Raw genomic sequence first — 12,932 nt, 5'->3', positions numbered from 1 at the left:
ACTGCAGAAAACTAGAAAAGCCCTCAGAGAGCGCAGACCTCCGCCATCACTGATCTCCCAGTAAAACAGAATCCTTTACAAAATTCCTGGATCCAGACGGTGATCCAGATCAGTCCCAAAATCTAATCAGTTCTTCCTTATGCCATTTCTGACATTTCCTGAAAATTTCATCAAAATCCGTCCCTGACCTTTAGAGTTATGTTGCTAACAAACAAACAAACAAACAAACAAACAAACAATCAAACCCAGCTGATCACATGACCTCCTTTGCGGAGGCAAAAAAAAGAGGCAAGAAAAATAGGCAGCATCTTGCTGCCCAGCTGGGTCTGGCCACAACGCCTCGTCCACATCACAGGCGATATCCTCCCTCGCCATCGAGGGAAGAAACGCCTTGAGTGCCTCATCCGTCCCTGAATCACGCCCACGTCAGTGTCATCACATGCCTCTCTCATAGTCTGCACAAGCCAACTAAGGTCGCTCTGATTCCATTTGAAGGTTGTCTTCTTTGGCCATGAACCCCTCTCCCAGCTCTACCCCTACCTCTCACTCTTCCTCCCCCTCTCATTCTCACCCTCTTCCTCTTCCTCTTCCTCTCTCTGCAACATCTTCCATCTTTGTAAAAAAAAAAAAAACAGTGCTCACCTGTGGTCTTTTTATAGTGCTTACTTCCTGATTGAACTTCTAACAACCATGGAGGAGTTTGGCCAGGTGGTGCTGTTGGCCAATGAGCTCATGTAGCGTCTTTTTGAATGGCAGTGTTTGGAAATGCAGTCATGTGACTTTATGTCAGATTGTTGTGTCTCACGCAGAGAACCGTGTTCGGTGCATTTAAAAAGGGCCATTTTGAATGCATGTAAAGCAGAAAGTGTGTTTAGAGTTTTGGAGACCTGAGAGGAGGTTTTGCTCTCTGTGAGCCAGTCTAAATAACTGTGCTGTGCACGTCATTTTAGTGTGTCAGCAACTGGAAAAAACTGTAACAGTTCAACGATCTGTCAGCTGGAACAAAGATTTATCATCTCTTCTGGAACAAAGTCAGACTTTTCTCTGAGCACTGGATGACGTTTGATATCTGCTTCCAGAGTATCTGCCTCAGTATGTATTCATATTCTAGGACTGATCTGTAGGAGAAAACATCACACAATTGACCTGTGCATTCCCTTTGGTCAAAATTGGTTTTGCAGTTATCCCGGGTCATTATTTTTAGTAACAACGGTTAGAGAAGATCTCCTGGATTGTTGGGTCTGGGGCTGAATGTCAGGTTCTTACAGGACGCTCTCCTTTCCAAGCTCAGTGGCTCCAAATGTCTCTAAAACAATAATAAGTCCTTGTGTTGCAGTGATAGCTGTCCTGGTTTTAACCAACTGAGATATCACAGTTTGGTTTAATGACTTCTATACCTGAGAAAAATAAAGAAGACAGACCAAAACAATGCTGCATGCAGCACTGAGTCATCTGAACCCTCTTTAATATCAAAGTGAAAACAGATTTCTACAAAGTCATGTCAGATAAATGAAATATGTAATATGTAAGTTCATAAATACTCCTCCCTCTAGTCAGTGTTTAGTAGAGTCTCCTCTGTCTGCAGTCTCTGCTCTGAGTCTGTGTGGATAGGTCTCAGTCAGGATCAAACATCTGGACTCTGGAAGTTTACTCCATTCTTCTTTATAAACTGCTCAAGCTCTGTCAGGATGATCGGGGATCAGGACTGAACAGCCCTTTAAAGTCCAGACACTAATCCTCTATAGGACTGAGGTCTGGACTTTGACTCAGCCTCTCCAGAACATTCTCCTTGTTGTCTTTAAACCATTTCTGTGTAGCTTTCTCTGGACTAGAACATGAATCTGCTCTAAGCCGTAGTTCTCTGTCAGACTGAAGAAGATTGTCCTCCAGGATTCACTTTACCCTCTACCTTTACAAGCCTTCCAGGGCCGACTGTTGAGAAGCATCCCCACAGCACGATGCTGCTGAGGAGCATCCCCACAGCACGATGCTGCTGAGAAGCATCCCCACAGCACGATGCTGCTGAGAAGCATCCCCACAGCACGATGCTGCTGAGAAGCATCCCCACAGCACGATGCTGCTGAGAAGCATCCCCACAGCATGATGCTGCTGAGAAGCATCCCCACAGCATGATGCTGCTGAGAAGCATCCCCACAGCACGATGCTGCTGAGAAGCATCCCCACAGCACGATGCTGCCACCAGCGTGCTCCACAGTGGGGATGGTGTGTTTGTGGTGATGTCAGTGTTTGGCGTCTTGTCTGATGGTCTCAAAGCTCCATTCTGGTCTCATCAGACCAAAGACCTTTCTTCCTCTTGACCATGGAGTCTCCCACAGTCCTTCTGGTGAACTCTAGTCCAGATTGAATCTGAGTTTTCTTCAACAGTGTCTTTCTCTTTGCCACTCTCCCATAAAGCTCTGACTGGTGAAGAACCCGGCCAACAGTTGTTGTCTGCAGAGTCTCTCCATCTCAGCTGCTGAAGCTTGGAGCTCCTTCAGAGTAGTCATAGGTGTCTTGGTGTCCTCTCTCACTAGTCTCCTTCTTGCACGCCCACTCAGTGTGTGAGGACGGTCTGATCTAGGCAGATTTACACATGTGACATATTCCTTCATTTCTTCAGGATGATTTAACTGAACTCTGGGGGATGTTCAGAGACTTAGAGATGTTTCTGATTTAGACTTTTCAGTAACCTTTCCTCTGAGTGTTCTTTTGTCATCATGGTGTAATGGTAGCCAGGAATACTGATGAACCAGAGACCAGTTATTTAATTGAGACACATTCACTGACCTCAGCTGATCCCATTTCACTGTGAGACTGTTAGCACCAACTGTGTGAACCTCTGTTTTTTAGGTCAGTCACTATTTTAACGTGTTTAACGTTTTGTTGAATTTTTTTAAATTTGGACATTAAAGAGTTTTTTGTACTTTGTTTTCTTACAGATTATGTTGACCATGATTGATTTATAAACCAATATAAGGGTAAAACATCCAAAGGGGGGGTGAATACTTTTTATAGGCCCTGTAGGTTCTGTTATGTTAGTGCAGCTTTAGTTTTGGTTGAAGGAGGTCTGAATCAGTAGATTGTTTCATCCAGCAGCACTGAGACGGCAGGAACAGCTGCAGAGTATTCCTAGGAGGCTAAATGCACCGTTGGAGTCTGTGCACAGAAAGTTCTGGATTTAAAGTGAAGCTCAGAGAGAAGAATATCAATGAAGGGCCTGTAAACATGGCTCTCCAGGTGAACTGTAGCGAGTGAGAACATCAAACTAAACAGGACAGGTGTGAAGGCCCCCCCAGCTTTGACTCTGGATGTGGTTCTGGCCCTGAGCTAAACCTGCACATCCTGGTGTTTCTGCCGAGACTCTAACTGGTTTTTCTCCTGCCTCTTTCAGACGGATACACCACAGACGACATCGAGTTCTACTGGCAGGGCGGGAGTAACGCTGGCTCCGTCACCGGGGTGGAGAACATAGAGCTGCCCCAGTTCTCCATCATAGACTACCAGACCCTCTCCAAGAAAGCCGTGTTTGCTACAGGTAACAGAGTCCCACAGAGTCCTGTAGAGTCCTGCAGAGTCCCCCAGAGTCCCACAGAGTCCCACAGAGTCCTGCAGAGTCCTGCAGAGTCCCCCAGAGTCCTACAGAGTCCCACAGAGTCCTGTAGAGTCCTGCAGAGTCCCCCAGAGTCCCACAGAGTCCCACAGAGTCCTGCAGAGTCCTGCAGAGTCCCCCAGAGTCCTACAGAGTCCCACAGAGTCCCACAGAGTCCCGCAGAGTCCTGCAGAGTCCCCCAGAGTCCCACAGAGTCCCACAGAGTCCCACAGAGTCCTGCAGAGTCCCCCAGAGTCCCACAGAGTCCCACAGAGTCCCACAGAGTCCTACAGAGTCCCACAGAGTCCCACAGCGTCCCGCAGAGTCCCCCAGAGTCCCACAGATTTCCACAGAGTCCCCCAGAGTCCCACAGAGTCCCGCAGAGTCCCCCAGAGTCCTGCAGAGTCCCCCAGAGTCCCACAGAGTCCAACAGAGTCCCGCAGAGTCCCACAGAGTCCCGCAGAGTCCCCCACAGTCCCACAGAGTTCCACAGAGTCCTGCAGAGTCCTCTAGAGTCCCACAGAGTCCCCCAGAATCCCACAGAGTCCTGCAGAGTCCAACAGAGTCCCGCAGAGTCCCGCAGAGTTCTTTTTTTTCCAAGTTTTTTGCCCATTTTCAAAACTTCTTTTTGCCACTTCTGTCCCATTTTTGCCCTTTTTTTTTTTTTTTTACATTTTTTTTGCCACTTTTGGCCCTTCAAAGCTACCTATGGCATTTATTACCAATAGTTTCCTCTTTTCTTGCCAAAGTTTGCCACCATTGATTGCCATTTGCCCATTTTGGTCACTTTTCACTCTTTTTTTTTTGCCTTGTTTTTGCTGTTTTTGGACCGTTTTTTTGCCACCTGTAACCCACTGTCTTTGTAACTTCTCACCCATTTTTGTTACTTTCTGACTTTTTCCACTTTTTCACCCCATTTTTGCCCCTTTTCATCAATTTTTGCTGTTTTTTGACCATTTTGCCATCTTTTACTTTTTTTTATTGCTACTTCAAGCCATTTTTGCCACTTTTCACCACTTAGATTGTGGCTCTCGTAAAGGTATTTTTCAACAGTTTGGCTCTTTGTTTGAGTAACACTGGTCTAGAGAACAGAGGCTCACCTGTTTATCCATGTACTGCATGCAGTTTGTGACCAAAGTAGACAGGGTAATTATAAATAGAGGATCATATTTACTCTGTTTTGGCAGACTGGTACGTCCACATTGGTGGATTATGTTTGACTACCCCAATGAAGCTCACGCACTAAAATACAGTAGCATGTTTAATAAAATTAACCTCTAACTATTACTAAAGCTTTCTGTTTCCACACCGGTACCATGTGTCACAGGAAATATAGAACAAGTTTGTTCCTTTCAAAGTAAAAGCCTGGTCTCTTTAAAGAAAATCCTTTTGTTTGTACAGAATGCTTTTATTTTAAAGGTTTCCTGACATGGTGTTGCTATATTCTGAATCAAGGCTCTTGTAGGGAGGTTAATAGAGGTCAAACTGGGGGAGATCACTGCAGTCTCTCTGGCAGTCTGAAACAGCCGTAAACGTTGCAGCGTGAGGAGGACGGCAGATTCTCGTGTCCACAGTCAGAGAGACAGACTAGGGTCTCTACCCTTGGAAATCAGAACCGTCCTGTATTTGCCACAAGAGAGAGCGATGTCCATAAATATGAAGCCTCCCAGTGCTACAGGAGCACTATTACAGACTACATATTAGGACTATTATGACTTTTTGCTGGTGTCAGGCCACAACTGTGTATCTCCATATTTCATGATTTTATTATTTTTTTCATGAATCAACACTTTTGGTAACCCTATACATCCAGCAATAATTTTAAACATTTTAAACTGATAAAAAGTGACGAAAGATGCTGACAATGACCATTCAATGTTAAATTATAAGAAAGGATGTTTTAAACAGTTTTTTTTCCCTGAGAGTGATGTCTTTGGAGGTACGAGATTTTGCCCCAGCAACAGCCATATTTTTTGATATGTAGTCTATAAAGGAGGAGGCTGGGGTGGAGGAGGTGGAGCGATACTCTATAAAGGAGGAGGCTGGGGTGGAGGAGGTGGAGCTTTAGTCTATAAAGGAGGAGGCTGGGGTGGAGGAGGTGGAGCTTTAGTCTATAAAGGAGGAGGCTGGGGTGGAGGAGGTGGAGCTTTAGTCTATAAAGGAGGAGGCTGGGGTGGAGGAGGTGGAGCAATACTCTATAAAGGAGGAGGCTGGGGTGGAGGAGGTGGAGCTTTAGTCTATAAAGGAGGAGGCTGGGTGGAGGAGGGGAAGCTTTATTCTGTAAAGGAGGAGGCTGGGGTGGAGGAGGTGGAGCTTTACTCTATAAAGGAGGAGGCTGGGGTGGAGGAGGTGGAGCTTTAGTCTATAAAGGAGGAGGCTGGGGTGGAGGAGGTGGAGCTTTAGTCTATAAAGGAGGAGGCTGGGGTGGAGGAGGGGAAGCTTTATTCTGTAAAGGAGGAGGCTGGGGTGGAGGAGGTGGAGCTTTAGTCTATAAAGGAGGAGGCTGGGGTGGAGGAGGTGGAGCTTTAGTCTATAAAGGAGGAGGCTGGGGTGGAGGAGGTGGAGCTTTAGTCTATAAAGGAGGAGGCTGGGGTGGAGGAGGTGGAGCTTTATTCTGTAAAGGAGGAGGATTCTCAGTATTTTTGTCACAGTACAGTATTTTCTGTTGTTCCCAGTCTCTAACTGGACTTTAACTGGGAATATTCCGGCTGTATTTCCTCAGGACAAACCAAAGCTCAGTAGGGTTTTCTTCCCTTTATCCAAGGTGCTGCTCTGGTTCTGGTTCAGTTTATTCAGAGCGTCTTGTTTTTATTTTTTAAGAATGCAGAGTGAAGTCAAATCACGACTACTTCCTGGTCATTGGTTTCTAAATATAGCCTGCTTCAGTCATCCTGTCCTCTGTGTCTCACAGGTTCTTATCCCCGTCTGTCCCTGAGCTTTAAGCTGAAGAGGAACATTGGCTATTTCATCCTGCAAACCTACATGCCCTCCATCCTGATCACCATCCTGTCCTGGGTCTCCTTCTGGATCAATTATGACGCCTCTGCTGCCAGAGTAGCCTTGGGTCAGTGACCTTTTCTTTCCTCAGAGATCAGCGATCATGATTGAGCGATGATAAAATGTGCTGAGGGAGTAGCAGGGCTGTGTCTCTGAGCCTAACCCCGCCTTCTCCTGTCTGCAGGGATCACCACGGTGCTGACCATGACCACCATCAACACCCACCTGAGGGAAACTCTACCTAAGATCCCCTACGTCAAGGCCATTGACATTTACCTGATGGGATGCTTCGTCTTCGTCTTCCTGGCGTTGCTGGAGTACGCCTTCGTCAACTACATCTTCTTTGGTCGCGGTCCACACCTGCAGAAGAAGGTGGCGGAGAAAGCCGCCAAGACCAACAACGAGAATAAGAGCAGGCTGGAGAGCAACAAAGTCCAGGTGGGAAAGAGTCTGTGTGGTTGACGTGTTGACGCAACTACAGCGCCAAGTCCATAAAAGTTGGGACGCTGTGCAAAATGTAAAGAAAAAACAAAACAGAATGTAATGATTTACAAATCTCATAAAGTCATATCTAAAGAACATATGCAACATTTCAGATGTTGAAACTGACACATTTTACTATTTCATGAAAAAATATTAGCTCTGTTTGAATTTGATTTCAGAAAAAAACATCTCAAAAAAGTAGAGACAAGGCAACAAAAGGCTGGAAAAGTAGATGGTACTGATGAAAAACTGCTGGAGGAGCGTTTGGTAGCTAATATGGTTAACAGGTCAGTCACATGACTGGGTATAAAAGGAGCATTTTAGAAAGGCAGAGTCAATGTCAGAAAAAAGTTACTGAACAAAACTGCAAAGACTTTGAATCTTCCTCCATCTACCAAATGTCATCAAAAGAGCCAGAGAATGTGGAGGAATGTCCGTGTCCAAGGTTAAAGGTCAGGATTGGCTGCTGGTGATCTCCGGGCCCTCAGGGGCCTCTGCATTAAAATCAGACATGATTCTGTACTAAAATCCAGCATGGGCTCAGAAATCATTGTCAACACAGTTGGTCGTTCCATCCACAAATGCAGGATAAGGTGTTTCATACAGAGAAGAAGTCCTGAACCATCAAGAAACACAGCCATCCTCTCTGAGCCAAAGCTCATTCAAAGAGGACTGAGGAAAGATGGAAAACTGTTCTGTGGTCAGAGGAGACATGGAAAACTGTTCTGTGGTCAGAGGAAAGATGGAAAACTGTTCTGTGGTCAGAGGAAAGATGGAAAACTGTTCTGAGGTCAGAGGAAAGATGGAAAACTGTTCTGAGGTCAGAGGAAAGATGGAAAACTGTTCTGTGGTCAGAGGAGACATGGAAAACTGTTCTGTGGACAGAGGAAAGATGGAAAACTGTTCTGAGGTCAGAGGAAAGATGGAAAACTGTTCTGAGGTCAGAGGAAAGATGGAAAACTGTTCTGTGGTCAGAGGAAAGATGGAAAACTGTTCTGTGGTCAGAGGAAAGATGGAAAACTGTTCTGTGGTCAGAGGAAAGATGGAAAACTGTTCTGTGGTCAGAGGAAAGATGGAAAACTGTTCTGTGGTCAGAGGAAAGATGGAAAACTGTTCTGTGGTCAGAGGAAAGATGGAAAACTGTTCTGTGGTCAGAGAAATCAAAATGTGAAGTTCTTTTGGAAACCACAGCTGCCGTGCCGGCTAGAGGAGAGGGACCGTCCAGATTGTTGGTTGTGCACAGTTCAGAAGTCTGGTCCTTTCCCTTGAACCAGCACGGGGCCACCTTGGACCAGTAAAAGATTAAGTACCAGCTCTGAACTAGCCCTGGGACTGGTTTTGTGTATCCAGCTCCGCTATAAGACTGTTCATTTTTATATCGACCCCAGTCTATGAAGAATGACACAACAGAATAGAATGTTTAATTTATTTAACTGCATTTTTATTAATGTAGACCTTTTAAATATTTGTTACACTTTTAAATAATTAAATCTTCAAAAATAAATGACGTACATAGAGCCAGGTACTCATTTAAACATGCAGTGTTTGATAGAACAAACACTGGAACATTTGGAGGTTTGTAGCTCTAGATTTAAAACAACAGAAACATCTGTTTAAATGATTTTTAAGTTTCTGACAGTGATTCCTTGAGTCTCATAAATCTCAGAGTTTAATCCATTAAAGTTATGGAGAGCTACCTCCACATCTGTTTTATCTCTTAATATTTTAAAGTCCTGCATGTGCTTGGACTAAAACCAAAACAAGGCCTTCTCTGTGTGTGATGGAGGATGGGCTATGCCTTAAACCCTTGGTTCCAAACCCGTGGTCCGGGACCCCCCAGGGGGGGCGCCAGAGATCTTAGGGGGGGCGCGAGGCTTTGTCTGCGCTGAGGCAGCCAAAAATATGTTTGCAAATATTGACTAAAACCATGATAAAGCAGTTATAAAGTAGTTCATACAAAGGTCTTCAGTTAAGAGAAGTATGCATGGACCTTTTTTAGGGTTTTATCAGTGGAACAATTAAAATCTATGTTGATTTTTGGCAGCAGTGTGTCACTTTTTTTTTCTCTCTTGGGTCCTAGGGGGGCTCCAAGGAAAAATGGTTGGGAAACACTGCCTTAAACTAACATGTACTGATCTTTAAATGAAGTTTGGGGGATGAAAATACTTCTGAGATAATCTAAGCAGAGCAGACCAGGATGCTGAAATGAGGCTTATCAGCGCCCACAAGACTACGAAGAAACAGAAGGGCTGTCTGTCGGCCAACACATCTGAAAGTCGTCGTTCTCTCTCTCTAAGCCTAAGAATAAATCATTTCCCTGGGAGATGGCAGCAGTGATAGCCAGAGCCCAGAGGCCTGTGATTTGCAATGCTACTGGCTGGCCTGAGCTACAATCCGAGCAGAGCGCCTCATCAACCCCTGGGCTTAGTGGGACACAGCAGAGGAAAGCTGTGAAAAGCAAAGTTAGCAGCAAACCTCCCCAACAACAGCTTTAAAACAGACTAACACCAGCGCTGCAGGAGGCTGGACCTCTGTCAGATGACCCAGAGAACCTCTCATTAACACACGGCGGGGGGAGCACTGACAGTAATTCAGAAGGCAAGAGGCCACAGGGAGAGCTAACGTCTTAGCCGCTAACTCCGATTATGATTTGGCTGTGAAAAATGTGAAGGCATGAACATTTTAAATAAACTGTTTCCCAAGGATACGAGCCACGCTCCGGCTGAAACATGTCCACATTATCTAACTCCACACCCAACGTTGAAAAAAGGCCAAAAAGTTGAGAACCAGCATCAAGGATGAGCATCTATAGCTGAAAAAGACAGCTGACATGCATTTCTTTGAAGGCTCCACCTACAGGGGGAGGAGCCTGCGGTAGAGCCGCTGCATTTTTGCATCAGAACAAGCCATCAAAGCCCAGTCTAAGTTTCTGTGTCAAGTCAACGCCACTGTGAGCGCCACATACCTGTGCAACAGCACTGCGTTTCGCTGCAATAGCATTGCACCTCTGCGTCAAGAATATGTAAAGAACGTTGTGAGGAAGTGAAGCTCATGTCTTGGACTGTGATCAGCCTTAAAGGAAAACACTTTCTAGACTTTTTACCCAAATGTAGTGATTTAAGAAACATTTTCCTCCTCCCTCATTGCTGTTTTTTTCATATTTGGCACACCTAAATGTTTCAGACCATCAAACAAATGTTAATATCAGACAAAGATAACCTGAGTTCATATTTAGTACAGTTTGTGTAAATGATGACTGCATTTATTAAGGGGAAAAGCCATCCAAACCTCCTTCACCCTATGTCCAAAAGTAACTCCCTAATAACTGGTCGTGCCACCCTTGGAGGCAACAACTGCAAGCCAGCGTGCGATAACTGGTAAAGAGTCTTTCACATCCCTGTGGAGGAATTCTGACCCATCCTTCTTTGCAGAATTGGTTTAATTCTGCCACGCTGGAGGGTTCTCAAGCAACCTTTACCTGTCTCTCACAAATCATTCCATCATTAACATGATGGCTATGGCTCACATTTATTGCCTTTATGATATTTAAGGTGTTGAACTTTTCTCTGTAAAAATGTCCCGTTCATATGAATGAGGCTTTTCTTCCACTGCTCACAGCTTTGGCATTTCTTGTGCTATTTTTACTATTCAACTATCAAACTCTTCCACTTTTTATGTTCTTTTCAGCCATCTTTGGTACTTTTTCTTCTATTTATACTTTTTCAACTACTTTGCTTTTTTAAAAAAATGTTTTAACATTATTTCAAATGAGAAAAGTTTTTAAATCCTCCTAAACTCTCTCAGCTTCTAAGGCTTATAACGTCAGCTCACTTTCACATACAGACTTTATACTTGCTTTAAACTACAGTCAAACCCTTCAGCTGTTTAGGAAGGATTCACATTATTGATATCTTTTACAGATTTCTAATAATCACTCATCAAACTTCATGCAAATTTTGGCTCTCTTAAACTTTTGCATTTGGCAGAACGTTCAGGACAGAGTGTGGGAGAATTTTTCAGTAGGACAAAACTTTCCCAAACAAACAAACTCCAGAACCTTTATTTATTTTATTCTGATCCACTCAGAGGAGGACTCGCTGGTGTGTTTGGGGTCGTTGTCCTGCTGCATAATCCAAGAGAGCCTGATCTTGAGGTCATGAACTGATGGCCGGACGTTGGCCTTCAGGATTTTCTGGTAGACAGCAGAATTCATGGTTCCATAAATCACAGCAAGTGGTCCAGGTCCTGGTCCTGGTCCAGGGCCATCACACTGCCACCACCATGTCTGACTGTTGGCATGATGTTCTTTTTATCAAATGCTGTGTTATTTTTACTCCTGATGTAACGGGCTGCACACCTTCCAGAAAGTTCCTCTTCTGTCTGGTCAGTCCTCAGAATATTTCCCAGAAGTCTTTGGGATCATCAGGATGTTTGTAGTCAAATGTGAGATCAGTCTTTGTGTTCTTTGTTGTCAGCAGTGGTTTTGGCCTTGTAACTCTCCCATGATGCCGTTGTTGCCCAGTGTCTTTCTGATGGTTGAGTCATGAACTCTGACCTTAACTGAGTCAGCGAGGCCTGCAGGTCTTTGGATGTGGTTTTTGGTTCTCCTGTGACCTCCTGGATGAGTTGTCGTTGCACTCTTGGAGTCATGTTGGTTGGCCGACCTCTCCTGGGAAGGTTCACTGTTCACAGTTTTCCACTGTTGTGGGTAATGGCCCTAAAGCCTTGGAAATGTCTCTGTAACCTTTTCCAGACTGATAGATTTCAGTCATGATGCGTTTCTCTCTTCACTTTGTCTGACAGCTTCTATTTAAAGGATTTCTTCATTCTACTAATCTGGAGGTAATCAGGCCTGGGTGTGGCCAGAGAGACTGAACTCAGCTTTCCAAAGAATAATCACAGTTAACTCATGATTTAAGGGAGGAGGTAGTCACTGCCAGGTGGGTTTGGAAGGCTTTTTTCCTTAAATGCAGTCATCATTTAAACAACATTGTATTTACGTTACTTTTCTGGTTTGATCAGTTGTGTAACATCTTATAACCTCCTCCCTCAGGTTGACGCTCATGGTAACATCCTACTGACCAACCTCACCAGCGAGATGGGTGGAGCAGACATGATGGGCGCCCTGAACGACCCCCGGGCCACCATGTTCTCCTACGACAGCGCCAGCATACAGTACCGCAAACCCATGACCAGTCGAGACCTGTACGGGCGACCGGCCATCGACCGGCCCATGGGCCACAAGAAGGGCCGGTTGCGAAGGAGGGCGTCTCAGCTCAAAGTCAAGATCCCAGACCTCACGGATGTCAACGCCATAGACAAGTGGTCCCGTGTTGTTTTTCCAATCGCTTTCACCTTCTTCAACCTGGTCTACTGGCTTTACTACGTCCACTAGAGGGGTAACAGGAAGCCTGTGTGCTCAGGATGGGTCTAAAGCTACCTAAGTCTTGTACAGGGATGACTATAGAGGAGCATTCAGTCCATTTGTATAAATCCGGTTTTGGAATGAGTAGAACTGATCTTTTCAATGTAAATACAATTGAATATAAATATATATATATATGAAATATATATAATACATACAGAGGTATAATTTATAAAAAATCACTTTTGCTGTACTCATCCACACAGATAGATATAGATGAAATATTATATGAATTTTAAGACACAGTAAAGGTTCACAGCTATGTCCAAACTTGCCAGAAAGACTTTGGCGACTTCGATATTACCGGCGATGATCTTTGATACGATCTGTTTCTTTTTCTTTCCTTCTTTTATCGCACTTTTGCATGTGAATGAGGCACAGTTTATTTGCTGATAGATAAAAAAGAGAACATGAAGCCCAGGACAAAGTCAAAGTTTT

General features: G+C 44.6%; 1 protein-coding gene across 2 annotated transcripts in view; it reads left to right on the top strand.

Moving 5' to 3' along the window:
- gabrb1 (gamma-aminobutyric acid type A receptor subunit beta1) overlaps nucleotides 1-12,528 on the top strand; it is a 139,768-nt gene extending 127,240 nt beyond the window's left edge. The window contains exons 6-9 of one of the 2 annotated variants that reach the window (XM_041812800.1): nucleotides 3,392-3,535; nucleotides 6,501-6,653; nucleotides 6,771-7,018; nucleotides 12,123-12,528. In XM_041812800.1, coding sequence (XP_041668734.1) covers nucleotides 3,392-3,535; nucleotides 6,501-6,653; nucleotides 6,771-7,018; nucleotides 12,123-12,464 — 887 coding nt within the window. In that variant the 3' untranslated portion in view covers nucleotides 12,465-12,528. Of the gene's footprint in view, nucleotides 1-3,391; nucleotides 3,536-6,500; nucleotides 6,654-6,770; nucleotides 7,025-12,122 lie in introns of both variants that reach the window. The other variant, XM_041812799.1, reaches the window with a different exon arrangement.
- The last annotated feature ends 404 nt before the right edge of the window (nucleotides 12,529-12,932 follow it).

This window comes from Cheilinus undulatus, linkage group 18, assembly GCF_018320785.1.
Source record: "Cheilinus undulatus linkage group 18, ASM1832078v1, whole genome shotgun sequence".
In the NCBI taxonomy this organism is placed as follows: Eukaryota; Metazoa; Chordata; class Actinopteri; order Labriformes; family Labridae; genus Cheilinus; species Cheilinus undulatus.
The sequence above is the reverse complement of the archived record's forward strand: the minus strand, read 5'-3'. Positions and strand labels throughout refer to the sequence as shown.